Source organism: Fukomys damarensis, unplaced genomic scaffold (assembly GCF_012274545.1).
Source record: "Fukomys damarensis isolate Sample0158 unplaced genomic scaffold, DMR_v1.0_HiC HiC_scaffold_1, whole genome shotgun sequence".
Classification (NCBI taxonomy): domain Eukaryota; kingdom Metazoa; phylum Chordata; class Mammalia; order Rodentia; family Bathyergidae; genus Fukomys; species Fukomys damarensis.
In genome coordinates this window covers 46,324,932-46,352,860 of record NW_022900913.1, presented here as the reverse complement: position 1 = coordinate 46,352,860, position 27,929 = coordinate 46,324,932, and the positions used below count along the sequence as shown (strand labels likewise).

The 27,929-nt window shown below is 38.1% G+C and overlaps 1 protein-coding gene across 3 annotated transcripts in view; it reads right to left on the bottom strand.

Moving 5' to 3' along the window:
- Positions 1-8,098: 8,098 nt before the first annotated feature.
- The window catches only part of Zswim6 (zinc finger SWIM-type containing 6), a 184,259-nt gene continuing 164,428 nt past the window's right edge, over positions 8,099-27,929 (bottom strand). For all 3 annotated transcript variants that reach the window (XM_033761020.1, XM_010626937.2, XM_033761028.1), the window contains 9 exons: positions 25,895-26,071; positions 25,485-25,631; positions 22,037-22,183; positions 20,444-20,704; positions 16,648-16,783; positions 13,697-13,854; positions 12,885-13,048; positions 11,041-11,122; positions 8,099-9,576 (listed from right to left, as the gene is read on the bottom strand). In XM_033761020.1, coding sequence (XP_033616911.1) covers positions 8,714-9,576; positions 11,041-11,122; positions 12,885-13,048; positions 13,697-13,854; positions 16,648-16,783; positions 20,444-20,704; positions 22,037-22,183; positions 25,485-25,631; positions 25,895-26,071 — 2,135 coding nt within the window. In that variant the 3' untranslated portion in view covers positions 8,099-8,713. The remainder of the gene's footprint in view (positions 9,577-11,040; positions 11,123-12,884; positions 13,049-13,696; positions 13,855-16,647; positions 16,784-20,443; positions 20,705-22,036; positions 22,184-25,484; positions 25,632-25,894; positions 26,072-27,929) is intronic.

Sequence of the window (27,929 nt, the reverse complement as noted above, 5' to 3'; positions counted from 1 at the left end):
TGAGAAGAGCCCCCGACTCCATGTGCCTATGGCCACCATTTCAGACAGGGAGAGAACACTGTGCTCTCTGGGGTCTCAGTTGCTTGCTTTCCCTCCTTACTTCTGGTAGGTGGTGCCTTTGCCCTTGTGAGAGCAGAGCACAGGGCTCTACCTGTGCCTTCCTGTACCACAGTACTAATGGGGCACTCAGACCCCATTGGACAGGTGAGCTGGGGAGAAAGGCTTTTATGAAAGCTCCTTTCCACTTTGCTAAAGCCACCTTCTCTGTAGAGCAGAACCCGCCTGGCATGGTTTATAAAAACATTCTGAGATTCTCATTCTGCTCAAGGTGACATAGAGCATTTCACCACATCTGAGGATTTCCTCATTATGAATATGCACCTTATAACCATAACAACCAGCCTAGCTTAATTGGAGATTCAAGATAAACCCAGCCACAACTTTGAGTGACTTTCACTTGAAAGGTTTGAGTCAGTTTTACATAAGAAACCTTTCTAACCTTGGAATTATGAGAACTAAAATGACCCACTGAGTAGTCAGCTGAGAAAATGTTTAAATGTCTTCTTAATTAAAAAGACAATCAGCATCTGAACCTGTCTGGTTCCTCTTTACTGTACTTGAGCAGGCCAGACAGGGACTTCCAAGTCACCAAGAAAGTGGGCAGAAAGTCATTTGCTACCTGGGCTGCAAGTATCTAACAAATACAGGAAGCCACTTTCTATGAAGGGAGGCTGTATGCACAGCAAGACCAAGTCCCATGATCCAGAAAGGCCTCAGAGGGAACAAACCATTGCCTCAAAGCCATTGCCTTTATAAAGCGGATGTGGGACTTCAGGGCTGTCAGACAAAGTGATCAGAGAGAGAGGCACTTGAGAAGGTCATTGAGATAGGAGGACATGCTCCTCCCCCACTTTGATTTCACCTGTACCACTAGCAGGATACTCAGGGATCCCAGAGGGGACTGAAGGGCAAGGAGACCTTGAGTGTGAATTTTCTGCCTCGCAGTTTAAAGAAACGTTTTTCACACATCATCATCGGTCCTGATTCCCTCAGAACTCCTAGAGTGACAGCAATCAAAATTGATTTGGGGAATTTCATCCACAAATTCAATTTCCTGGCTCCCAATATGGAAGCTCAGCAGCTTTGTTTCACTGCTAGTGAGGGGACCTGCAGGTTTGATGTATGACATGTAAAAGACAAAACAAAAAGGCATTTGATCATTAGGTACAATGGAATGGTTTTAAATTGATGGAAGGCAGTGTCAGTTCCATGCACCAGGCCCGGCAGGGACCTGAAATACTCTGGGCCGCTTATTTCCTGTGATTTGTAAGAAGGCTCATGATTTCAAAGTTTACTGCCTAATTTTCTCTAAGCTCATGTTTCCTTTAGGTGCTGTGATCATATGCTAATGTACTGATTCTCTAGTAAGCCATCCCTGACTGAAATTTTGCTCCAAGAGCGCTCTCTTCCTGAATGCTTTTGGTTTCCATTCATGGTTTTTGCCAGTATTGGGCCTGTGGATCATCTCTCCTGTTTATGGGGCAACCCTGTGCTGCAGCATTCTCTGTCCCAAAGGTTACCTCAGCTTTTATGAGTAGCAGGCAGGAATCACAGGGAGAGCAACACTCCTGCAAAGAGCTGCCAGCAGAGAAGGCAGGCTCCTTGTGTGGGGCTGGTGTCCAGCTCTGCTTGGAGCCCATTTTAAAAAACAAATACTGGTGGCCGAAAAGCAAAATTCCTCTGATCATGCCTGATTGAGGGTCCACGTCTGCTTTTCCAGTCCATCTTGTTGCACAATCTACCCTTTATGTAACACTTGGGAACACTGGATTTGAAGAGCAAAATAAAAATGCTCCTAAAACAGAGCTTTGTTGTACAGATTCCTCCCCTAATAAGCAGTTGGGTTGCAGGCCAGGAATGGGCATGTCTGACAGTCACTTGAGTGATTTTAATGTAGGTGGGCCATGATCTATGCTCTAACACTGCTGTTCTAGATGATCCAAACACTAAAGGAAGTGTTAATGTGAAAGCAATTAATGGGCCTGTACTCCCCTTTCACTATCTTTTGCTACCACTGGCTGGGATGCAGATGTGATGGTGGAATTAGATTAGTCGACTTGGACCCAGAGATGGAAAATGTGCCTGTGCTCTGGCCTGCCTATCTCTGGACTGCCAGATGAGTTATTATATTTCAATGTGATTTCAAAGGAAGACATATATACACACACACATAAAAGTGGATTATCTTGACTTGGGTGAAGATAAAATTCATTATATCATATTGCTCCATGGAACAAAAATATGAAAATTCAGAATAGTTGTTTAAGAGTTTCACCCACCTTAACTCACTTATTTTAAAGTCTAGTGGCCATCTGACTTATGGGTCAGAACTAGGTCATATATGTCTTTGGGTCCTCTACAGTGCTAAAAGCATGGTACATGCTCAATAAAAACAATAATTAATTTCATGAGAAGCAATGGAACATGATCACTTACAAGTGCGACTTTGGGGACAACTGCCTGGGTTTGAACGTGACGCTAGCTGACTTTGGACACTAGCCGAGTGAGGGACTTTGGACAAACTTTCTCTACCTCAGATTCTTTATTGGCAAAATGGGCATGGTAACAGTATAAGCCTCATAGGACTCTTCCAAGAAATAAATGAGCTAATCCATATAAAGTGCACAGAAACAGAACTAGGTACACACTACTAGGGAAATGAGTTAGCCATCGTTATTTTTGAGATTGTTGCTATAATGGTGATAGCCAAAACCATTTTATGGTACCAAAGTGTGCCAGCAGAAGTACCTAATGTCCTCCAGAATCTGTGGCTGCGCGTAGTGCACTATTTTTGTTTGTTTGTTTGTTTATTGAGACAGGGTCTTGCCATATAGTTCCAGACTGGCCTTCTGTTCCACACAGCTCAATTCCTTCACTCCAGGCTGGCCTTGAACTCAATGGTGATCCTCTTGCCTCAGCATCCTGAGGAGCTGGGATTACAGGCATGTGTCACCATGCTCCGCTACTGTCCAGTATCTTAAAATGAAAGCCATGTTCAAACCATTGTGAAGGATATTTCATGGTTTTCATTTTGCATTACTAAAAGGCAGCAGCCCATTAAAAAAAAAAAAAACACTGATGGCAGAAGAGGAAAATTTTTCTGGACATGCTCATTTGAGGTCTTATGTCCATCAAGTTAGGATGTATTAGTGGAGCTGAAGGGATTATTTTTCTTAATATTAATATGCACAGTGAAGTAAGGCAATTTCTTTCAAAAAGTATATTTTTTTCTACTATCTCCTCCACTAGGAGGGTGTCTCTACTTTGTATCTAAAGAAAAGAGAAGGAAGAGGCTGTTTTCTTCCTTGCTGAGTGGGAGCTACTTGCTTGAGCAGAGCCCAAGCTTTTCCACAGAGGGGGGCTTCCTACCAGACCAAACCATCAGTCCTAAGTGTGGGGCACCAGGACACTCCCAACTCAGGTGGACAATTAGGAAACCACAGCTGTCATTTTTTTTACTTTTTCAACCTCTTCTGTATGTTTTAAATTTTCAAAATAAAAGAAAATGAAAAATAAAACTGGGGAGTAATAGGGATTATTGCTTCCTTCTCTGACTTTTAAGCAACTATATTCTCCAAAATGTAAAGTAAAAAATTATTGCTGAATGACAGTACCAAGTACAAAATAAGACAGTCATATTTGCAAAGCCATTCCTCAGAAGGCTTTTATCATTACTAGCAAGGAACACAAAAATGACTGCGCAATTCGAAATCCTTCTCCTCTGGAATTTTTACATCTTAATCCATAGGGCCCTGGACCATGTCTGTGCCTTCTGACCCAAACTGTGTCTGGGCCTCACCATGACTGTCCTTGGGATTTTCCAAACTAGAACTTACCAGAAGTTCCTCTGGGGTGGTGGAACTGAGCTGTGCAGATCAGAAGCCTGCTTTGCATCTATGGAGAAACTATTTTAAGAAAATAAAGTCAATCTGTAGACAATAAAAATAACCTCAGAGGACTGAATGGTAGAACAAGCCACCACTTAAAAGTTAGGAAGATTGAGGAAGGACTGGCAGATATTTTTGTCACATTAACAATTCAACCAGGGAAAGTAATGTTTTTCAGAACTCTCTATTTGGGATCAAAGTATCTGTGCTTTCTCCTCATCTCATGGTTATGGACAACATTTAAAACTAAAGACTTCCAAATGTGTATATCTAGCCCTGAATTAACTCCTATAAGAGAGCTCCACTTGGGTGTTTTACAAGCATCTCACCAGTGTCTTCTCTGCTCCAGTTAATAGAATGTCTTCCTTCCAGCTGCTTTTAAATTCTGGGGGTAATTTGTAGGGCTTCTTTTCTCACGTGCTGCCTCTAATATCAGGAAATGGCTCAGCTCCCAGGCTCTATCACCATCTCTACCGACCCTACTGGAACCAACCATCATTTCCCCTGGATTACTGGAATTTGCTCCGGTCTCCCTGGCCTCTCTTGTTGTCCTAAACACAAAGCTGCCATATCTCGTCACATCAAGATTTCTCTCTGCTAGCCATTCTTCGAGTATTCTTCACCATGACCTAGAATCTCCCTTAGGAATGACTTCTCTCCATCCCTTTAGCAAACCTCCTCTACCCACTACTCTCCCCACCACCCCAACCTGTCCTCTCAGTTTCTTTGCTGGTTGTTCTACATTATGCTAGCACCTTCCTACACTCCCACCATGGAGTAATACTTGCTGTCCCTTCTGCTTCCCACATCTACCAGACGTTAGCATGGCCAGCTCTCACTTTCTCCTGGCTCCTGTTCATCTTTCCACATCACAGAGGTCCCTCCTGATCACTGTGCCTAAAATCACATACCTTTCCCCTGCTTTTCCGTGTGATATCATCATCAGCTAGCTCATGTCTCCCTCCCTCTAGCATCTATGCTGAGAATAAGCATTTTGCTGGTGTCTTGCTTGTGCCTAGAACCATGTGTATCACATAGTAGGCACCAATGTTTGATGAATGTATCACTTAGAATCCTTCCAATACCTGTTTTCTTTTGCATAAACTCAACTGGTCCACATACTGGTATACAACAGCTCATCTTTACTTTTTCTCTCGGTCACATCTTTTACTGAAATGTATTGGATCATTTAATGTTTCTCCTACATTTCCTGGTCTTCTGACCATTTATCTCCTGAATCAGCTGCTATTTAGGTACTTTTTTGGCAACTTAGAAAAAATTCAGCTCTCCCTTGCTACTTATACTACACTATTACATTATGACTATAATGATCTCCATTAATTTTTGTTCAATTGACTTAACTCTTGAAAGTTAAATTCATTTCCCTCCAAAATTATAGTTGCTATTCTCAAATATAATTCTAAATAAAGCACATTGAAAGGCAGAATTCCCATCTGGGCCGCAACTAGAAACTAATTCTTAATATTAAATTATCTAAGCTTGTTGTTTCTATTTCTGTTATTCAAATGTTTAACAACCTGGGACTTTTTTCTAGCACCAGCCCACCGGAGATAGGGAAACATAGACACATCAAATCAGTGTGTCTATCTGGCAGAGAGCTGAAGGCATGGTGCTTCAGGAATGGAATAAAATGGGGTGGATACGTCTCCTGATCTCCATTTCTCTTGTAACATCCATACAAAGTTGTTGGTCAATGAACACTAATTTCTTTCAGAGAGGATCTCACAGTCTTGGCTACTTCTAGGGCCTTTTCTTCTTCTTTTGATGCTGTGTCTCCTTTTTAGCAGTCTCCTTCATTATGAAATGTCTGTTTCAGTGATCTACACAAATGTACATTTGTCCTTTGGCAATGTCAACTTTCACAAAACTAAGAATAAACTTGCAAAGAAGAATCAACTTCGTATCATTTTATACTTTTTATTTTTATTTTTACTTGGCATTAATGGGATTTTAAATGTCACCAGGGACTCACTTATTTTAACTTCTACCTACTGGCTCAACCTCTTGACATTTGGAATCTACTGTAAAATTACATGTTAAAAAGAAACTTAGAATATTTTCAGGATTATTCTAAAAGTTGTAGCTTTAAAGAAATATTTGTCAATCCCATTTTGGGGTATAGATCCACAAGAATTAGGAGGGTCTGTCTCTGAGGATACACCCTCAGATTTCAGTATTATTTACAACAGCCAAGTAGAAATAGCCCAAATGTCCACTGATGGACACAGAAGTGAGCTATAGATAGTACATAAATGGGATACCACACAGCCTCACAGAAGACAACATCTCTCATGCTACAACATGGATGAACCTGCTATTTGTTAAGTGAAATGAGCCTGTCATAAAAAGTCAAAGACTGTATAATTTTACATATAGGAGGTAATTTGAAGTAGTTAAATTCATAAAGGCAGAGTAGAGTGGCATTTACTAGGTGTACAGTGGGGGCAGTTCTACAAGACAGGAGAATTTCTGGAGATGTGTTTTACAATAATTCAAAGATGCTTTACGGAATTTACACTTAAAATTGCTGATAGCAAATTATAACATAATTTCCTCTTAAACCACACACACACAAAACCTCTCTTGAACTTAGTATTTATTAAACATACCAAGTATGAAGCATACTAAATCAGTTATTGGAGAGGAATGACCAAGTGTACAGACTGAAAAAAATTAGCTATTCAGTCTTGTTTTATCCTTGAGACTATCTGATTCATGTCCGTCTTCTCTACTAAGACAGTAAGCTCCAGGGGCTGGTTTTGTTTGCCATTTACTTCCAGAGCCTAGAACAGGGCCTGGAAAACAGTATAGAAATCTTTACTGAACAAAATAGATCTACTATTAAACAATGTCATCACCAAATTCAAGTAAGAGATATACCATAAAGGACGCAGAATCAACTTTCAAAAAACTAATTTTAATCAAAACAAAAATTGTTGATCATTAACAAGTTTATAAAACAGTGATTTAGTTACATAAATAAATTGATATCAGTGTATCAAATCTTAATTACTTTCAACTTCATGAGCATGTTTACATGGGTGATGAAATACAACCTTTTTTTTCTTTTTACCTATTATAATAAATAAAATGGAGCGCATGAAATAGTTCTAAACAAAAATACCTACAAACATACCTCTAGCATGTTCTCTAATGAAGGGAACAAGAGACACTGGACAACTTTTGCACCAAAACATAAACATTGCTTTAAAAAGCACAAGGTTACAGAACCATCAGCTAAAGAAAAGACACTATACTGTAACCAAAGTTGGTATTTTAATAATATAATGAACAGTTTGGTAGTTAGATCTCCAGTTTGGTTATTTTAAAGCATTAAGACAAGGCAAGATAGAAGGCTGCTTTTGTTTGAGTAATTCTAGAGAAAATAAAATATATCTTAAAAAAAAGAAAGAAAACTGAAAAGTAGAACAGTCATACCTACACAACTTTCTGTCCTGCACAAAGTCAAAATACCTATGCAGAATAGATATATAATATATATAATGTTATTTGTGCACAAAGGTTAGCTTATTATTAGCTCACTGCAAAGGCGTAATGTATCATATGTCAATTGTTTTGGAAAACATTTTGTGTTTTGTGTCAAAAGGGTATTTCTCTTAAGTTTCCTAGGCAAGGAGGCACGAACCCCAATTCTGGCATACTGAATATTCTTAATGCTAAGGCTTGCTGCTCTGGCTGTGTATTTTGTTGTCCTTCTTTATTCTAGTGCCTGTTACAAGCATGTGTGGTGTAGTGGTTGTTGGTGGTGTGTCTGTGTGTATACATATATATATGTATACATAAGTTGTATAAATATATATACATATGTAATTTCCTCCCAATAGATTTCAGTCCAACCATGCAATCCAAAAGGTGGCTCTGCACAGATGCCCAGCATGAAGTTCACCACCCGAGCCAACCCTGAAGCAAGGCGCACTTTTAGTCCTTCTGGTAGGTTTTCTCTCAGTTTTTTTGTTTTTGTTTAAAACCAAGCTACTGCAGCTTCAAGTATTTTGCATTACATAGAATATTTTTATAAATTAGTTAATGTTATATTTTCAATATTCAGACATATACTATAATATATATACAGTACAATAAATGCTCTCATTCTTTTTTTTTTTTTTTTTTTTTTTTTTTTTTTTGGATAAATCCCTGAGAATGTATGTTGACAGTCGCTAAGTTTCCACATGCACAAGCATCGTGTGCCATGCTTCTGGACGAACAGCACTGCAAAGCCACGTGGGTCAGCCTTTTCACTACTAGTATTTCATGTTGTTGGTTTGTTTAAATATGCTGAAAATGTAAAGATGAGATACAAAGGAGTAAAGCTGAATCCATTCGAGGTACTTATCACAGGATGGAGGTGTTTTGTTTGGTTTTTAAAGCCATTTCAATTATTTTTTTGAGGCTGTGAACGTATACAGAAAACAGGAGAGCTATGTGGACTTTTGCCACTTGACAACATATACTCAGTGTAAACCAAACCTTTTTAACCTCTCTCTCATACAAAACCAATAAAAATAGAATTAAAAAAATAAAAGCAAAGAAAGAAAAAGGGAAAAACTTAAAAACACACAAACTTTCACAACATGACAATTTAGTCTGCAAACGCAATATAACTATACACATATAATACCGGTGTGGCTCTGTTCTTTAAGTTAAAAAGGGTACAAAGGCAGGCTCAAGTAAAAACAAACCATCCCTCCCATCCCCACCCCCTCACCCCATTCATACAAGTTCTATCAACCAAACCTCTCCCGGACCAACATCATCAGTTTCTTTTTGCCTTTGTAGATTTGTTTCAGGTTGTCAATAAACTGTGTAAACTGAATGTGTCCATCATGCGCCATGAGGAAGGTCTCTCGGGCCTTGCTGAGGAACTCTATAAACTCACTATAGTGCCGAGGACTGATGTGTGTGAGTCGTGAGTGCGTTGTGTTGATGTAGGCCCCGATTGTGGCATCTAAGAGTTGCCTCAAGGGAGCTTTGTCCAGTGACATGAGCTTGCCAGAGTTCCTCCTGCCGTGAAGTCCCACCATGCCCGGGGTGGTCAGAGTGCATCTGCGCAAAATGTCTGACAGTACCGTTGCACATTTGACACTCTTCACCACCAGAGGTATTATAGCTGCCAGCTCATTTTTACCAAGGGAGTGGCTAAGTGCACAGGCCCACAAAACGTCATTAATGGCAGGGTGTGTGTCCTGATTGTAGCTCAGGTTGAGATGGGTCATGGCCAAGGTGGCCAGCTTGTAGGCCCTCATGGGGTACCCGCGGTGCTCCATGTACCGTGCTATTGTGAAGAGCTGTGTGTAGCTCATGCCAGTGGTGGCAGCGTCCAGGACAATTTGGTACGCCGTCTCAAAAGCTATGTGATCCTTTTCACAAAGGGTTAGCGCAGAGAGGGCACAGTTCTGAGGGTCCTTCATGGCACACTGCAGTGCGAGTGTCCGGGCACTGCTGGCCAGCTTCTCCTGCTGGTGGCAGTCCAGATGGAGGCGGACGATCGTGCTGTTGGACATCACGGTAGTTGCAACAATACTTGTGGCTTCAGTGGGAGTAAAGAGAGTGAACCAGCTCTGCATGATGCTGTCTAGGGCATAAACACCTGCAGGGAACACAAATGAGCCCTGTTACTGACAGGAGGCTGGCTAGAGGTCTCACTGCCACTTTTATAATCAATGCTTACATTGTTAACCACCACAGGACATGAGCCAGCCAGAAAATCTCGTAAGGTAAGGTGCCTGGGAGCAACCTTTTAGAATAAGGTTATTATAGATTGTTATTTAGTGAAATGCCTGAAAGGAACATGAACTTCCTATAATAAAGAAGCAATCCTCTTGGTAGCTGGTATTTGTACTGTGCTGCTTGCCATTTCAGACAATGGCTTTTTGCTAATGAGTACTAGTTCACTGGAGCCTCCTGTGAGTTACCCAGTAGAGAATTTAAGGCAGAAGTATAACACTCACCCAAACAGGGACTCTGTGTGGTGTTTTTTTGTTTGTGTGGGCAATTTTAAAGAATACACAATACAAAATTTTAAGACACACAAAGAAGCAAGAAAATGTCACTTGCAATCACAAGAAAAAGAATAGAATAGAAGCGGATCTACAGATGACTCAGCTGTTAGCAATGGCTAAAAAGGTATTTAATCATTTTAAGTACACAAACCCCACATGTACCATGCCCAAGAAAATCCTGAAAGTACGTGATGTGATGAGAAGGTAATAATAAGTCACAGAGAGAATTTAGGTGTGTACCTTGGTGCAGAGACAGGAATTGCACAGCAGTTCTTAACTTGTATTATCTTTGTATTGCTTCAGTAACATATGACTTCAATGACCTAAACATAATTTCTATATTGAGACCAAGTGTCTGGTCCTCAAAACAAACTGTTACATATTAATGAAAGAAAAATAAGAATTTTACAGGATCTACTATCCTCTCGGTATCTAAACACTGGGATAGCAGGGTCTTCTCAGAAAGAGGTGCATATCCATATATTTGCAAGGTAAACAGAAAGACAGTTTAATCAATATTTATCATAAATAGCTACCATTGTGTTTATTTATGTTGTGTTCTTACCGAGAATATGCAATTTTCTTGGTACTGATCTACTATAGAAAAGGGGAAACAGTACGCTGATGGGTCTCACCAATTGAAATAAAAAACTGGGATCATCTTCTGAAAAGCTACTATTTCTCACACATCTGAAAGTCCACCAAACCACACCCGGAGGTTGTTGTTTCTTCACTGGATACTCAGTGGATGAGGGAAAACTTTATAAGTAACTTTATATGAAATGAATAAAAAGAATTTAGTCACAGGTTTATTCCCTTTTAAATAAGAAGTATGGGCTCCCCAAATATTCTGGTTAAGAAGATGAACAGCACAAGTATGTAAATAGAGGCCGAGGTGAAGAGAGTAGGAGGACAGAGGCCCTGTAGGGACTAGAAGAGGCAAGGATCTTGAAGAAGTGGAGATAACATAGTGGCAATGTTTTCAGACCCATGAATGACATGGTAAATCCTACCATGAGGCATCACGGAAAGCTCCTGGACAGTTTACCTACCCACTTCAGTAGCACACGTAACCAGCCACCTCACCATTTCCCGGCGTCGCCAATTTAAGGTTGACAGTGTCATTCTCATAACCTATAAAGGCAGAAAAACAACATGGAAGATTACCCTAAGTCAACGAAAAAAGAAAACACTGAATCCAAAGGCATATTGTCTAGGATGAAAAGCACTTTCTTTATATCAAAGATATGCATATGCACCTGGGTTTGCCCATGGGCATCCCTGACTTCGCCCTTCCTGGTAGGAGGCAGCCCATGGATTACTCCATCTCTTCTCATATGAAAACCAGAGAACTAGAAAAAGCATTAGACATACTCCAGGCCCTCTTCTTCTGTCCAGCTTTAATATTCCATGGTTCAATTTGTGGTGTTTCTTGTGAATTCATTTAAAGAAAGAACTTTCTATGATAAAGAAGTATTTAAAAAGAAAAATTGTAGTTACTACTTCTTTAGTCTCTGGCTGCTGCTTTCTGGTATTTCTTTTTTCTTTTCTTTTTTTTGGTACCAGGGATTGAACTCCGGACCTTGCACTTGCAAGGCAGGTGGCAGAACCAATGAGCTAAATCCCCAGCTCTTCTGTTTACTTTCTGGGAAAAAAATCATCTCTGGCAAAATCTGCAATCTGATTTTTTTTCTCACTTTCTAATAAGCCTCAAAATGAACCTACCTACCTTCTTCCTATTCTGTTCACTTTTTAATTCAAAACAACTAGGGGTGTAATACCCAAAAAAGCCTCAAAAATGCCCTGGGGCATTACTTTTTAGGTCCTGGGAAGACTGGCTCAAGGAGTAAACTCTCACTATTCTGCCATTTACTTAGAACTGATAACATTAAAGTTTCTTTCTGTATCATGCCTGTTAACATGAGGCAAATTATAATAAAAATAAGCCAAATAACAAGAATTTATTTTTGTCTTTGTTTTTGGTACTGGGGATTGAACTTGGGTCCTTGTGCTTACGAGGCAGGCGGCAGAACCACTGAGCAAAATCCCCAGACCAAGAATTTATTTTTAAAAAGAAACTTCTAAATTGTTTTATAGCTTAATAAAAACAATCTCCTATATCCTCTGCTCACACAGAACTGCGTGTTACAGTGATAACTATATTTTCCAAAGATCTAATTCTTTAAATTTTATTAATATAATCACTATAAGGAATCTATACTGGAAAACTAAATTAGTTATCTAATTATGGCATTCTATTTCCCATACTTTAGGTAATTAAGATATAACATTCTTTCATTGTTTTTTAATAAGAAAAATTAAAAATGCTAATAGAGATTTTTATGAGAAAAGTAGAAACAAACTTTTCATTTCCTGTTCAGAATATAAGGAAGCAAGCATCTATCTGTAGGACTAACTGAAATCTGAAACTGGACCCTGGTCCAATTATCCTTCCTTTACTTAATTTTCTCAGGGTTACTAAAGGGGAGCTAGAACTGCCAATGCAAACATCAATAAAAATCCATACTTCCTCTAAAAACTTAACCCTCACAGCTGAATATTACACATGCTGCAATTACTCAAGTCTCTTGCCAGCAATAATTCTTCACCCTTCTTTCAAAGGAGAAACAATATTAAAGTTATAATTCAGATTTTTAAAACTGGGAACAAACACAAGTGAGGCTTCTAAATGTATAGTCCCTCCAACGGCAGTTGGTTTGCGTGAAAGTGACCGCAACTATGAAATTCATATACAGAGCTCTCTCCTGAAATCTAACAGATTTGTGTTCTGAGAGTCATTTACCTGCACTAAAAATACAAACAAACAAAAATAACTCTAAGAAGTGTCTGTAATCAGCAGTCCTTAGTGCCCCAAGACAGACCAGTAGCCATGTACCTGCAGGCCCAGCTCCAGAGACACTTTCAAAAGAGTGATGTCTGGCAAACTGTCCATGAGAGTTGCAATTTTAAATGCATCTTGGGCAAGCTTGAAGATGTGTGATGAGGAGTGAATGTTTTTCTGGATAGATTCTAATACTGTTTCCAGCCTCAGAACATCGCCTGCAATGAACAAGGGAAACCCAAGGCAAACCAAATCAAATATAAGCAAAGCAAAAAAACAAAACAACAACAACATATAGCCAACAAACACACACAGAGTGGGAGGGAAAAAAGGACAAAAACAAAACATAAAGCACAATTTACCTGACATATCCACAGATGGAGCAGATGTTACAACTAATGTCCATAGTTACTGCAATGTCTATGAATCTCAGCATCACAGAAAGAGCCACTGAGATACAACCCTCAGTGAGTAAAAGCACATACAACCAGAATCCTCATGCTCTACTAGCTTCTAGTTTCTTAGATCGTCTTGATGAATATTTCAAGGACCAAAAAAAAAAGTAACTAAAACTTTTGATCTGTTTTATAATCTCAACCATTTACCTTCTCTGGCATGGCAACTAATGTAAACCCTGCTGGAAGCAAGTTTAATGATGCTGATAAATAAGGAAAGTGCCAGGTGCAAGTGAGTAGCACCTGTTTTACTTCATGCATGAGCAAAACATGAAGCTCAACATAAGAAAAAGACCTTTACAATGCATCTGATATTAATACTACTGTGGAGAACTGGGATTTTTTTTTATAAAGACTTTTTTGAAAAGGCAAACAAACATACAAATATGAGGCCACTGGACACTGCTGTACCTTTGGCTGCAGTTAGCATAGTGGATGCCAGCTCACACTGCTGGGATTCGATGTGGCTTAAAGTGAACCAACGAGGGTATCGGTTGGGAACAACTGATGCAATGTGGTGTGGGCGGGTGAGGTCTCCCGTTGGAGCAGTAGATTCCAATACTAGTAACCTATAACAAGAAGACAAGGAAGGTGGCCTTTAGTTACCACTGGCGCATGACCTTGGCCTCAGGAATGGCTGGCAGAAACCAGAGCAATGGGTACATTCTGAAGGCCACTGTTCAGAACCCTGGTTCAGGAAGAGCTGGTACAGCTACCTTCTGCTGTCTGGGGGCCAAAGTCACCTTGTCAATGCTCATCACTCCAACCTAAGAGGTTTCCTTTATTTGGCATCATTCAGAAAACTGCGGTACTCGGAAAATTAAGATATTTAACACTGAAGAACTTTCAAACACAAGTTTTGAGGTTTACCTACTGTTGTTAAATCTCATTCTTTATTAAAAAAATTAAAATCATTAAAAACTGATAGCAAAATGGGTATTTAAGCCTGAGACTGGCATAGGCAGTGGTCAGTAGGTAGCTCAGGTGAGTAAGCTTACCTGTAATGGGAAATTTAAAAAATGACCTATTTTCACAAATTCCTATTTTCTGCAGTTAGTTCCTATTGACTGCAGGAATCTGAAGTTAAAATGTGTTCTATTGGTATCTCAGACAAAATGACCACAACTGCATTAAGTGCCTGTTCCTTGACAGTTTTGCATAAATTCAGTGTAACTTCTGGCTTCAATCTATCGTAATAGGCTGACAAAATGAACAATTTTCAAAAACAAAGCACATGCCTAGTGATCTCTTCTGAATGTTAAGTACCAAAGAGATCAGTGAAGTAGTTGGAACTGAAGAGATTCCTTACAATAATCAAAACATTGGCCTTCATCTAAGTCAGGGCCCAGGGAATAAGCTGGAGCCCAAGACTTAGTAGGGTCAGAAAGGGCATGCTGGCCTCCGGGCCTCAGCTAAGAACAGCTATTGTTCTACTTTCATCTACGGATAAAGAGATGTCAGCACTGAAAAGGGTGGCAAAACAGGCAATTAAATAACAACCATTTTTACAGGGTTGCAGCTTAGCTTATTTAAAGACTCAAAGTATTGTGGCAGATCTTGCCAGAACAACCAGAAAGGAAACTGGTCACCATCCTGGAAAGATGAGAAAGTGAATGCTGCAGACATCCTTCCTCAGCCTCTCCTGCCTATTCTCCCGGCTGCCTCCAGAAGCTCACATAGGCTTTGTTATCTCCCTTCCGTGCAGGCCTGTGCTGGGGGAGGTGTGGCAGGTGTAAGAAAAAGGTAGAATACAGTTCCTCTGTACCCTGCTGTTTTCCCCCATGAAGAAATCACAGGAAAATGTAAATGAATTCCAGGCATTCATTAGAAAAGCAAGGCTTTCTGCCTGGCAGATACCGTTACATAAGCTAGAACCACACTGAAACCTTATGCTAGTTTGTTATGTTCTACCAGTGGTAGTAGCAACAGCATCTGGTGGCATTGTAACATCCTTCCCTTTAAAACAAAAGGTAGAGTTTTTAGGATTAAAATAAATACAGAGCATCTGTCTCCATAAGACAACTTCTATTTCAGCTTCCAAAAATGGTGACAGGATTTATTTATTACAAAAATGTGTTCTAAAATACAAACCAAATGGACTCAAGCAATTTGATGAAACTACTGATTTTATTAGCTACTAATTTTTGGTACTTTAAAAATAGTTAGGAGTACTTATAAGGTTCCCCTAATAATTTACTGAGCTTTCTATTACCAAGGAAGTATGTCAAATTAAAGGATGTCAGCCTTAAAACACCCGACACACAAGTGTATAAACACACACATTCACCCCATCATTGTGTAAATGTAAGAAAGATATAGCTCAACTAATCAATACCAGCTACACTTAAGAGTAATTTGGCAACATTCACAATTTATAGGCAAGGATTTGTTTTTGAATCTCACACTGATTACAGATACAGAATCTTTGATGAAAATCATATGGATCCAACTATTCTTTAAGATACTAAACCTTTTAGATCTATATGGGGCTCGTTCTTACATAATTAACTAAGTTAAGTATAATGGGGTCTAACATGTATTTTCTGTTAGAAACACAGGAGAGTTTTATTAATTTTTAGAAAGGAAAAGGAGAAAAAGATGATGTTTTAAGAAAGGTATATATTCCTTGTTGGCCCTTACAATTTAGTAGGTTATATGTAAGATTTTAAAATATAATCGTAAACACAAGAAGTATCTGCCTTGAACAAATTCATGATAAAAACAATTATGTGGTGAATTAACTTTAAAAAAAGAGCATGAGAATAAGGTGCATGGCAGAAAATATATTCTAACTGTCATTATCAAAAAAGAGGGCCTGACGGGGAGTTGGAAATCATCACAGATCCTCCCAATACCATCCCATCTTTTCTTGGCTTCCAGCTGCTCACAAATGTGTCCTGCTGACATAGCAGCCTTGCTACACTCCTGGTGGAACATGAAATTGTAACAGATATTGAAGGTCTCCCTTGATTATTATATTTGGTAAAGTATATTTGTTATTTACCATGGTTTAAAAAACTGAATTTGTTTAAAACAACCCTTCAGGAAGGCTTCAATTGTTTTCTTATGATTACAGTAACCTGAAATAGCACTCTATTCCCAAATTCTATGGTTAAAAAAAAAGGGGGGGGGGAGCCAGGACAGGTGTAAGTGTGATAGCAGTTAAATATAAATTCTTCACTTATTTTAAAACAAAATGAAAACAACAAATCACCTCCATAACAATACAAGAAACTTAAACAAGTATCTTTAGTTTTTCTGCTGCCTATAAGAAACATGAATGAATACAAGGTCAGTTAGCAGCCTTTTCTCCCAGTGGGAACTCTGGCTTGCTTCTGCCTGGCTGGGCTGGGAATACGTACCGCATTGCTCTCAGTGCAATTCTGTATGCAAATTCAGCATCATGAGGTAGGAGAGAGGTGAAGAGATACTTGGCAAATGTGTGCATTGGAACGCTCTCCCGATGGATTATCTCGCCTAAACCACTATATGGTCCGGCTGTGGGAAGAGAGCATACACATTTTACATTCCTAAGAAATGAACTAATACTTCTTGTAAAGTATACTTCTAAAATTTTATGTAAAGTTGTAACATATGCAAGCTGATCTAATTAAAAATTTAACCTAAGTGATATGTAGAAAAGAATAAAATTCTTAGTCAAGAATCTACAGGGTATAGTACCCAATAGAGACTTGATGTCATGAACAATCCCTGCACTGTGCCACAGTTAAAATGAGAACCACAGGACTAAGTGTCTCAAAGAAAGGAGTGCACCCTCCTCCCTCCATGTGTGACAAATGAGCATGGGAACTTGCAAACTCATAGAGGACTCCACAGGCTAACTGCGGAACCTGTCCCTAGACTCACACACCTTAGGGGCACAGAACAGGGTGTTCTGCTTCCGGGGGAGAAGTGTGGGAGGACCCTGAGCTGTGGCTCTCAATCTAAACACTTTTAAACTGTTGCTTCCGATAAGCAAAAAATAGATACTAATTTCCATAAAGTGATTAACAAAAATAGTTACCCATTTGATGCTCACCATAAGCAAAAGAAAAAAATGAATATAACTGTAAATCTACTATTTTTGGGCCCCCAAAAAACAATTTTAAAAATAAAATTACATTTAAGCTGTCAAAATTTACTTCTTAGTAAATTCTGACAGGCACTGTGGCAGAACTCACTTCCCCTGTGTGTTCTCTAAATGCTGCTCAGAGGGAGCAAAAACATACTTTTAAAATAAATTTTGAAAGGAAACCATAGTGGTCAGTTCAACTATTTTGCACTAAGGTACTTTGAGGTTTAGTTACTGTAAAATGTTTAATAAATTGTTTCTATGTCACCTTTGGGTAACATTTGGTTCAAGATTTCTAGAATTATGGACCATGACACTACTGCTCAGAGGACATAATATATTTGTTGTCCATCAGAAATATCTGTCTGAAAAGGCTTTAGAATGCAAGAAATGCAGCTCAGGAAAAAAGGTGATGCGGTGACTTGTCCTGGGTGTTGGGTATGAACATGACACATTCTAGATGGTTTCAATAGAAGTTATTTTAATGTGATTTTTGGTTAGTATTTTTAAATTATGCACTATTTGAATACTTTGAAAAATCACATGAACAACTTTTTTTTATATAGACAAACTAAAATCCATCCTAAATTTTTAATCTTACCATATTTGTTAATCTTCTTAAGAAATTTAAAAATATTTTAGTGATCTAATACTCTTTAAACATAGATACAGCATTGCACCTGCACCGTTAGTTCATAAAACAAGGCTATAGTATTTAAGCTACTGTCGTAGACTGAATGTGTGCATCTCTCCAGAATTCATATGTTGAAGTCCTAAATTCCAGTGTGATAGAGACTTTTATGACAGTAATTTAAGATAAATGAAGTCCTAAGAGTAGGGCACTGATCCAACAGGATTAGTAAGTATCTTTATAAGAAGATATTCCAGTTAGCTTGCTCAGTCGGTCTTTGTCATGAGAGGACACAGGAAGAAGGTGGCTGTTTTCAAGCAAGGAATATAGCCTTCCTCAGAAGGAAACAGGCCAGCACCTTGAATTTGGACTTCCAAGCCTCCAAAACTGTGAGAAATAAATGTCTGTCTTTTAACCTATCCAGCATATGACATCTGTTAATGCAGTCAGAGCTAAGACACTAATTCTGTTTTACTTAAGGAATATCATAGGAAATGTGTAGCTTATCCATACTCTTCATTTCTCCTCCGTTTCTTTCAGTGTTTCCCTTTTAAGCCCTCAAGTTAACTTTTTCATACTATTCAAGAAAAGCAAGGATATATAATCACCGCTTCTCTATGACACCTCCTAACAAACCTTTCAGCCAGGTATTATAGAATTACATGTTGATTAATAACTGCTATAAACTCTGAACTCAAATGTGCCAAAAAACAAAAACTGACTACTGGCACTAAGTTCTCCCAGAGGTGCTTTTCCAGTATGCCATCCATTCATCCAATATTGTGACCAGAAGAAATTAACACTCAGCAACAATATAGGTTACTGCTCTCTTTTTTCAGATAGCTAGGCCTGCTAATTTACACCTGCAATTTTCAAAGTAGGAATGCATGGAGAGCTTCATGCCCCAGTGTAATCCACTCATTCATGAAGCTCTCCCTTTTTAGTTTATAGAAGCAATCCTGTGGCCTACCACTGGACCACCTTCAGACCTGCCCACCCACTCCTGGTGAGCCCTGCAGGGATAGGAAAGGAGAGGAGGCAGAGATGCATCAATAGAGGCCTCTGCTCAGGCAAAACACTCAAAAAAGGGCTGAGGAGAGGGATGGACTAATCATAGCGTAAGACAACATTCAAAAGTATTCGCAAATAATGAACATCCAGACATAGTTAGAAAGGTCCATGATAAACAGATATCAAAAATTACCAACTTTGAAAACCATCATCCTCTTCCTGAAGTTCAATATAATGGAAATCAAAAGTAATTTAGTATAGCTAGTGACAAACAGCATTAAAAAAAGTTTATGCTTATCTGTAGTGCTTATATATCAGAAGGAATTTAGAAGGAAACTGAAAAGAAGTAATTAAATATCAGAATAATTCTTCAAGTTTGCCAAAATAGCTTTTTATGTTTAGAAAAACAAAGCAAAACAAACTTCAAGAGTTTCAAAAAGTTAAACTTGCAAATGTTTACCAAAATAAAAGCATGCTACTAAGACGCTTTATCTCAAGAACATTTCCTAATATATACAATATATAATGTATTTGAAGAAAATATTTTCTTTCAAATAGATCTTAAACTTTGGACAAATAAAGGAGGTTATAAAATGCTATTTTCTCTAAAGCCCTCCCCACATTTTCAGGACAGAATATGACAATACCACCCTCTATCAGCATGTCAATCACAAAAATGTCTCATGATAACACACATGTACTTGAGATAAAGAAGCAATGTTATCAATCAGACATCTCCTACATTTGCACAAAGATTAGATTATTATACTGATTTCATTTACCTTTTTGAGAAAAAAATTGAAAAATAGTATTAGGCCAAATTTTGGGGGCCATTTAAATAATGACCTTATAGAAAGAAAATTAGAAGGGCCAGGGATTTAGCTCAGTGGCACTGTGCCTGCCTTGCAAGCACAAGGTCCTGAGTTTAATCCCAGGTACCAAAAATAGAAAGAAAATTAGTTAGCCTTTAAGATTCTCTGAAACATTTTCCTTGAAGTATGCCTAATGGAAATTACTCCTATAGTCTTCTGTTCTTTGTTAGCATATGCATGTGACTTATTAAAAACACAGAAGTTATGTAACAGCCAGTAATTCTGCAAGAATGTCAACCAATTTCTACTTTATATTGATCAAGCAAATGAGTAATAACTCATTAGATGAAAATTACACTTATCTCAGGAATATCAAAGTCCATGGCATTAAATGGGACTGATTTTCAATAGGCTATTCCTACATGATATCCTTAATCAAGTGATACAAACCTAAACATCTGTACTTTTTTATTCAGTGACACTATTTTTTAAAGACATGAACATGTCTTTGACACTCTGTGATCTTATCAAGACAACTACCATATTAAATGCATTTACACAGTACTCTTAATATAATAAGGATGAGCAGCTAAATCAAACTGGCTAAGTGGAAAACTTATTCATTAAGCTACCTTCTAATAGGAAGACTGCTTGCTTGCGAAAAATTTTCACCAGTGTGTCATCCAATTCAATTTCCTGAAGCTTAGAAATGAGCTGTTCCTCGTTCCGGCAAACTTTCTCCTGGGTATACAGCCCATCCGGCATAATCCGCTGCTGCCCCAGCCCTATCAGGGCTACTTCCACAGCCAGCGTTAAGTAGGATTCCCCTTCTTCTAGGAATTTGTGTGCAGGTAGATGTTGGTATTCCAGAGACTTGCACTGTCCCATATTTTCTGTAAAATGCCCCAAAAGAAATCAGAGCTATACTACTTGTGTGGGTATTTAGGCACAAAATTTATTCTACTCAGTACTAGTAAATGAATGACTGCATTAATTCAGAGAAAGCATGTGTTTCAGGTTAAAGTACATACTTTTCCAGTATCTTTAAAAGTGACCATAAATAATTAAATGTGTACTTTTTGGAAGAGAGACGATTAGAAATATTTCTTCTCCCACTGAAAATGAGACAAAAAAAAAAAAAAAAAAAAAAAAAAAAAAAAAAAAAAAAAAAAACCCACAAAAAAATCCCCAAACAATGCAAAAAGGAATGATACTAAGAACGCTTAGTAGCAAAAAAATATTTTAATGAAACAATAGTAAAACTGTATATAACTATCAATAGTATTTCAAAGGTTGGCATTGTAAACATGGCTTCCTGGGCTGGGGACTTGGCTCAGTGGCACTGTGCCTACCTTGCAAGCGCAATGCCTACCTTGCAAGCACGGGGCTCTGAGTTCAATTCCCTGGATTAATTAAAAATAAAAATTGTTTCCATACTGTAGTTATACTGTTGAAAATTTTTTTAAATTTTTTTTTGGGCGGGTACAGGGGATTGAATTCAGGTCCTTGCGCTTCCAAGGCAGGCCACCGAACCACTGAGCTAAATCCCCAGCCCTATACTGTTGAAATTTATAATGAAAAGTGTAGAGAATGTAACAATGTAATTCAATTTCAAGGTGTATTTTTGTTACCTAGGTTCACTCCGTGAGAGTAACAGCAGGACAGTTCTCGCTCCCTTCCTTACCTTGCCCATAGCTCCCGTTCAGTCTTGGTGGGGGATGGTTCTTAATTTTTAAAGAGTTAAAGGGAAATCTCAAAGCACCATTTTAAAGGACTATGTGATGTAAAATAAAACAGTTTGAAATGGCATTTAATAAACTTAAAGTACACTCAAAATATTTAAGTCACTTTTAATGTGAGACCAATTTAAAAAGCAACTAAATTAAATTTTCTAGTTCTAAATTCTATGATGCCTATCTTTATTTTTCATCTCTATGTTGGAAAATAGTCATAAATACAGATAAATTCTTAGACGTAGAAACCCTAGTGGTAAGAAAATAAATATTTTTAGGTTTTTTATGAATGCTGCCAGCTGTTATGCTCATTTTACCAGTCTGTGGAAGTCTGACTATAAAGCACAAATATACTATTTCCCTGCTCACTTGCTGACTACAGGACTGTTAACTATGTGGCTTCATAAAACACAACATAAAGAAAAATGAAGATTAATGCCACTCAAGGTGTAGAAAAAGAAAAGAAAACCAGACAAGTACCAATGGTTTTACCTGTAAAATCTGAAAAGCCAGGGAAGTTTTCCTCCTCAGTATGGCAGGCTTCCATAAGGCTGCTGAAGAGAGTGCCCACTGGGTCCAGGGGATGTCCAACCCAGCCTTCCAGATTGGTTATGGAGGTGATGCTTTTGTGGAGGAGCTCTGTGTAAGAAAAGGGGATTGAGAGATGGGAGTGGAAGGGAGAGGGAAGATGCAATGTAGGGGTAAGGAATGCTTTGCCACTTAATAACTGCAGTGTGATGAATTAGTTGCGAATTCAGATGGACATAACCCTTTAATTAAAAAAAGCAATCTATCTAAAGGTACCATAATCCCCAACTTGTGCACAGTTATGAACTCTAAAGGTTCATCTGTAAATCAATATAAATGGCACTAAACTCCCAAGACAGCTCCCAGACAAAGATTTGATTCACGTGTCCAGTATGCTAAGTTGATATCACTACCCACACTATTAAATCATGTTGTATAGGAAAAAAGAAATTCTGTATTTTCTTCTGAGTAACAAAGGACAATTATCCCTGCTTCTTTAGCAATAGCATTAGAGACAATAAAGAAGATCCCTTGGAACGATCCACCGGATGAATCAAGAAGCCATCTTCAGGAGTCTGTATTCACTGTCTCATCTAAACTGAGATCTGAGGGCAGAACAAACTGGGTCAGACTTGGACTTTCACATGAGTATCACTGAATCACCTCCCCCCGGTTACTTTCTTTTTGGTGGTGGTGGTGTCTCCCTATGTATTCCAGGCTGGCCTGGTACTCATGGCGATTCTACTACCTCAGTCTCGAGTGCTGGGATTAAAGGCATGCATCCCCCATCACTTTAGGAAAGTCTTCCTTACTATGGATCTGTCAGTCATTTGAGAGAAGTCGTCACACAAAGGTGAATAACATCCAAAGACAATATTGAGAGGAAATACAGTAGTTTTATTTATTTTTTTGCAAAATGTTAGTGCTTGCAAATATAATTAAGAGTGCTGACAAAAAAAAGCTGCAAAATTTTAAAGATATATTCCACTGTTGTAAAGTATTATTTATATCTGGGTATCTACTAAAATAGGAGTAGTTCTTTCTTAAAGGAAAAAAATCTATATATACAAAAAATTATATAGGAAAATATAGACTTCTAAATGGCCAGATTTGTTCCTGAATTCAACATTTCTTCAGAAGTCTTCTGGTTTGAATTATTAACTATCACTACATAAAAATGAAAAATGACACGACACAATGTATGAAAATATATCTAATTTGGGTCCTAGAGTTCTTGGAAAGACCTGTCCCTTTGGTTTCTATCACTGGCTTTCATATATATCACTAGCATGAAAAAACAAACTTTGAGTATTACTCTCAAGAAAAGCCAAGTATTTATGTTTAGTAAAAACAAAAATATGTATATAGTTAAGGGAAATGTTGTATTTATACAAACAAATCTATTGTCAGTGATGACAACTGAGAACATGCAAGAAACAATTAAAAAAAGAGGATGATGTTTTCAGAATCAAGAAGCTGACAAGTCATGGCAAATAGCATTATGAGTACTGAGGTACTGTATTCGCTAATCCTGACTCAGTAAGAAGTAGTCATTATGGCACTTTGGACCTGGAACAGCTACAAAAAGCCTACTCTTTAAATATAGACAAACAACAATAAATATGGAAGAACAATAGTAGTAAAAACGCAGGGAAAGATGTAGGTATAGACATATAATCCTATTAATATTTAAGAATAGTCTGAAATGAAAATTTTCACTGCTTACAAGATTAAAAGGAGTCCAGACCTCAGCTACAGAACTGTTTCAAAGACATTTAAAGGAATCTAGCCTAACATCCATTCTAACTTATGTAAATGAACTAAATTTCTTAGATATCACAACATTTTTACTAAATTTTTAAAACAAACATTTCTTAGTAAAATCTGTAATAATGATTCAAAAAATCAGAGGGTTATAATGAGCTAGTTCTTTTTGTAGTATAACAAAAGTGTTGTATTCTCTCCTAGCCTGAATATCATCCTCTGTATTATTTAGAAATAAGTGCTTTTGGCCAAAGATTGTGTGTGTTTAGGGAAAGAAGGGTTTCTGAAAAATTTTTCAGGGGGTCTAGCAACATATTTTTCAAGCACCAGTGATGATGTGAAGAACATGTATAACTGAACAAAGTAATCACATATCAGGGCTATTTACATTCCAATCCCATCTGAACTTCCCTTTCTTTGGTTCAAATTGTAACAATGGAATGTTCTTCACTGTATAAATAATAGCATTTGCTAGCATTCATAATACTTTCAACATAGAAGCCATTAAAAATTCCAACAAATACTTGTTCCAAAATCCAGTCTATTTCAACAACTTTTAATAATTTAAATGCAAGATGTGTATATAATCACTCAAGGATTAAAAATCAAAGTAAACTAAAACAAACAAAAAACAAAACACAAAAGTTAAATAGGAACTAAAACTAGCCTTTTTAACAAAAAAAAAGATTACAGAATAAAAATGAAACAAACTGACCAAAGAAATATAAAACTAAATTTGTAAGTATGGAAAGAATAATAAATACATAATTAGGAAAAGCATATACATTTCATTATCTGACTGGAGTCTTAAGCATGAAATACAACCTTTTGTGATTACTATCATGGTACTTATTCAAAGTTTAAAAGTTTAATAAATCAAGATAAAGAGTTAAATATGCTCTGTCAGTCAATAGCTCACCAAATGCCATTTGCAGAACTCAAAAAATTCAGGAACTGTCTTCTAGTAACTTTAAATAAACATGTCCTGTGTACAAATTATTACAGCTAAAAGGTTTTACAGTGCTTACACATTATGCCATACCTTAGGGTTTTTTTTGATGGAAATTAGTTTAAGCTTCTCAATAACTCTACTGAGCAGGTCCTCTACTGAGCCCTATTCTGCAGGAGAGTCATCTAACTCACAGAGAAGTCAAGTCATTGCCTAAGGTTGCCAAACTGAGAACTATTTCTGGGATTCAAACATACATAGTCTATAATCATAGGCCTGTTCCAGAATCCAGGTGCACTTTCACAAAGTAAGGTATTTGACTAACTTGCCTTTAGATGATCCAGAAATATTTGTTATTCAATTAAAAAAGCTTTCCTTCTTTAAAAAAATTTTCTAAGTTATTTTTTCCCAGTGCTAAGGAATGTATCCAAGGACTTGCAAGCACTCGCTCACTGAGCTATATACTTCCAGCCCCCTAAGAGATTTTTGTCAAAATATTTTCTTACAATATTCAACCAAGAAAATAAAAGCTTAAAATTTCTTACACATCAATTATGAAGTATTTTTTAAAAGAATCGTAGGTAGAGCCATTTGTGAGGCTCTCATTTTAAGTCATCTCCCCTGAAAGAACTCAAAACCTAGTGATGTCATCATGAAGAGTCCTATTCCACTAAAAATAAAACACTTCTTCACATTCACCTTTTTTTTGAGTCCGGAACATTTCCAACTGTTTTTGTTGCTGTCGCCTTAACGTGTTAACAATAGCTATTGCTAGTCTCAGCGCTTCTCTGGGGTATCCGTGAGACCGTAATGCATCCACCCTTGCACAGGCTGTGGGGACATGTTCTGAAAGAGAAAGCCAAGGGGTAAAGTTGCCACTGTCAGATATATCTGTAAAAACAGGATTTAATGGTAAGATGTTTCACCCAAAAAAGACATGAGAAACCATTTCTGAACTTGGATTTGAATGAAAAAACTCAGCTCCTGTGGCCAAGCATTCATCCATCTCCTATTGAATCCCTTAATTCTCTACCTCCCACTCCAATAATGCTATAGAAACTAAACAAAGAAGTAAGTCATAGAAATGTCTTTCCGGTTTGGCCACTTACCATGCCAGAGGGGCCACCCACGAGAGTCAAATAGGGAGTTTTCAGTGTCGTCATGGTAACAGTAGTTGGTGTATAGGTCACTGCTGATAATGTGCTGCAAGTGGCTATCCTGCCAGTGGAGATCGCATGCCTCGATGGCTCGTGTGAACACTGTCCGATGTGGCCTGTTCGATGAATCTGTTTTTTCCACAATTCAGAAAGCCGTGTCAGCTATTATTCACATGTGAATAAATCAGTCATACCATTCTGTGGCCAGATGTTCATGAACACACCCACACACATTGTCCTGCACCCCCTAAACAGAAGGGTGAAGGCTGAATATTCCCACATCCTAAATAGTAAGAGGCAAGTCAGCCCAAAGAGCTGCCACTCATTCACTCACTTGTTTTATCAAACACAAACATTCTGCAGCCATTAAAGCTAAGGTTAAAGCATCCTGCAAAAAGAATTATCAAGTCTAGTTTCCATGCCAAATACACTCCAAAGAGGCACTCGGCACAAAAATCACGTAAAAACTCACTGCTCCTCACTTCTGAGGTGCTGTGGTGGGCTGCCCCTGATGGGATCAACAGCTCTCACAAACACTATGCAAGAGATGTGACACCAGCCATGGAACCTTTCAGGAAGATGCAGTCAGACTTTAAAAATATGCATAAGGGTTGTGCTTTTGGTTGTATTTTTTAACTATATTGTGCGGTTTTGCACAATTAAAACTATTATGCTTCTTGGGATATAATGATTAAATGCCACTTTATATCCCAAAGGGCATAAATGCATATATTTAACATTTCACAAAGCCACACAACATAGCTACAAAACAAACCAGCGCACTTACCTTGCCCCTACAGGCTGCCTCCTGACTCCTGGGCAGGTTCCATGACTGGTGTGATGTCCCCAGCATAGTGTATGCCGGGGCATCACAAAAGAGCAGAAGCATACACTCCGAAGAGGGTTCAAGTTTCAGGACCTGACGGAGAAAAGAAATGTTTGGGGAATAAAGGATATTCTCACCTTGACTCCTGGAACTAGTCAATTTCTAAAGATTCTATCCATACTCCCACCCCTTGGGTTCCCTCTTTAAACTTACCTTCAAACTGTGGCTCAAGTCTTAGCAAGCCTCAACTAGAAATCAGGGTAACAAACTATTTTTATTTGTGCATATTTAACTTAGCTCAAGTATAGCCCTTCACTTACTCTCAGACTCAACTAAATGAGAAGAAAAATCTTGAGCTTCTTTATGATCAGCTCTCACAGCCCTGTCCTTGGACATTTGATTCAGCACAGACATGTGAGAAAACATTTTTTTAAAAAAAGTCAAAGAACGTTGAGCTGAGAAGAGACTGGAGAACACATCTCTCATGCAGCCTCTGTTCTGTGGTGGAACTGAACAGTGGGGGAAGCAAAGTGACTTGCCACAGTCACACAGCCAGCCAGTGGAGACGGGATGAATGTAAAGACTCCCTCACTACAAATTCAGCTAATGTGGCTGTTCAGAAAGGCTTCAGACAAGTCTCTGAAGAAAATTACTTCAGCTTAGCCTCAGGTCAACAAAAGGCATAAATTTAATGATTACTCTGTTATGGTCCCTCCCTCCTAGGTTCCTAGCCAGCTCCAAGCAGATGTATACAGTACAAAATGGGAAGGGTGGACCCTACATACCTTTAGTTGCGTTATGAATCTATTAGGGCTTTTTGCTGAGCAAAATAAATTATGCCCAGACCCAGAGAGAACTTTGTTCTATGATCTCTCATAAGCAATCAAATGTCCTATGGTAGAAGTCTCCCCAAAGATATTTTTAAGTGGCTTTCTTATTCAGTTTAGCTCATGTTACAGAAATAGAATTTAAAACTAAATACTTTAACATAGCAACCTAGAATTATGTGTGCATTAAAAAAATTAGTTGGGGCTGGGAATTTGGTTCAATGGTTCTGACACCTGCCTCACAAGTGCAAGGATCCGAGTTTGATCCCCAGTACCAAAAAAAAAAAAAAAAAAAAAAAAAAAAAAACCCAAAAAAAAAAAAAAAGGGGGAGGT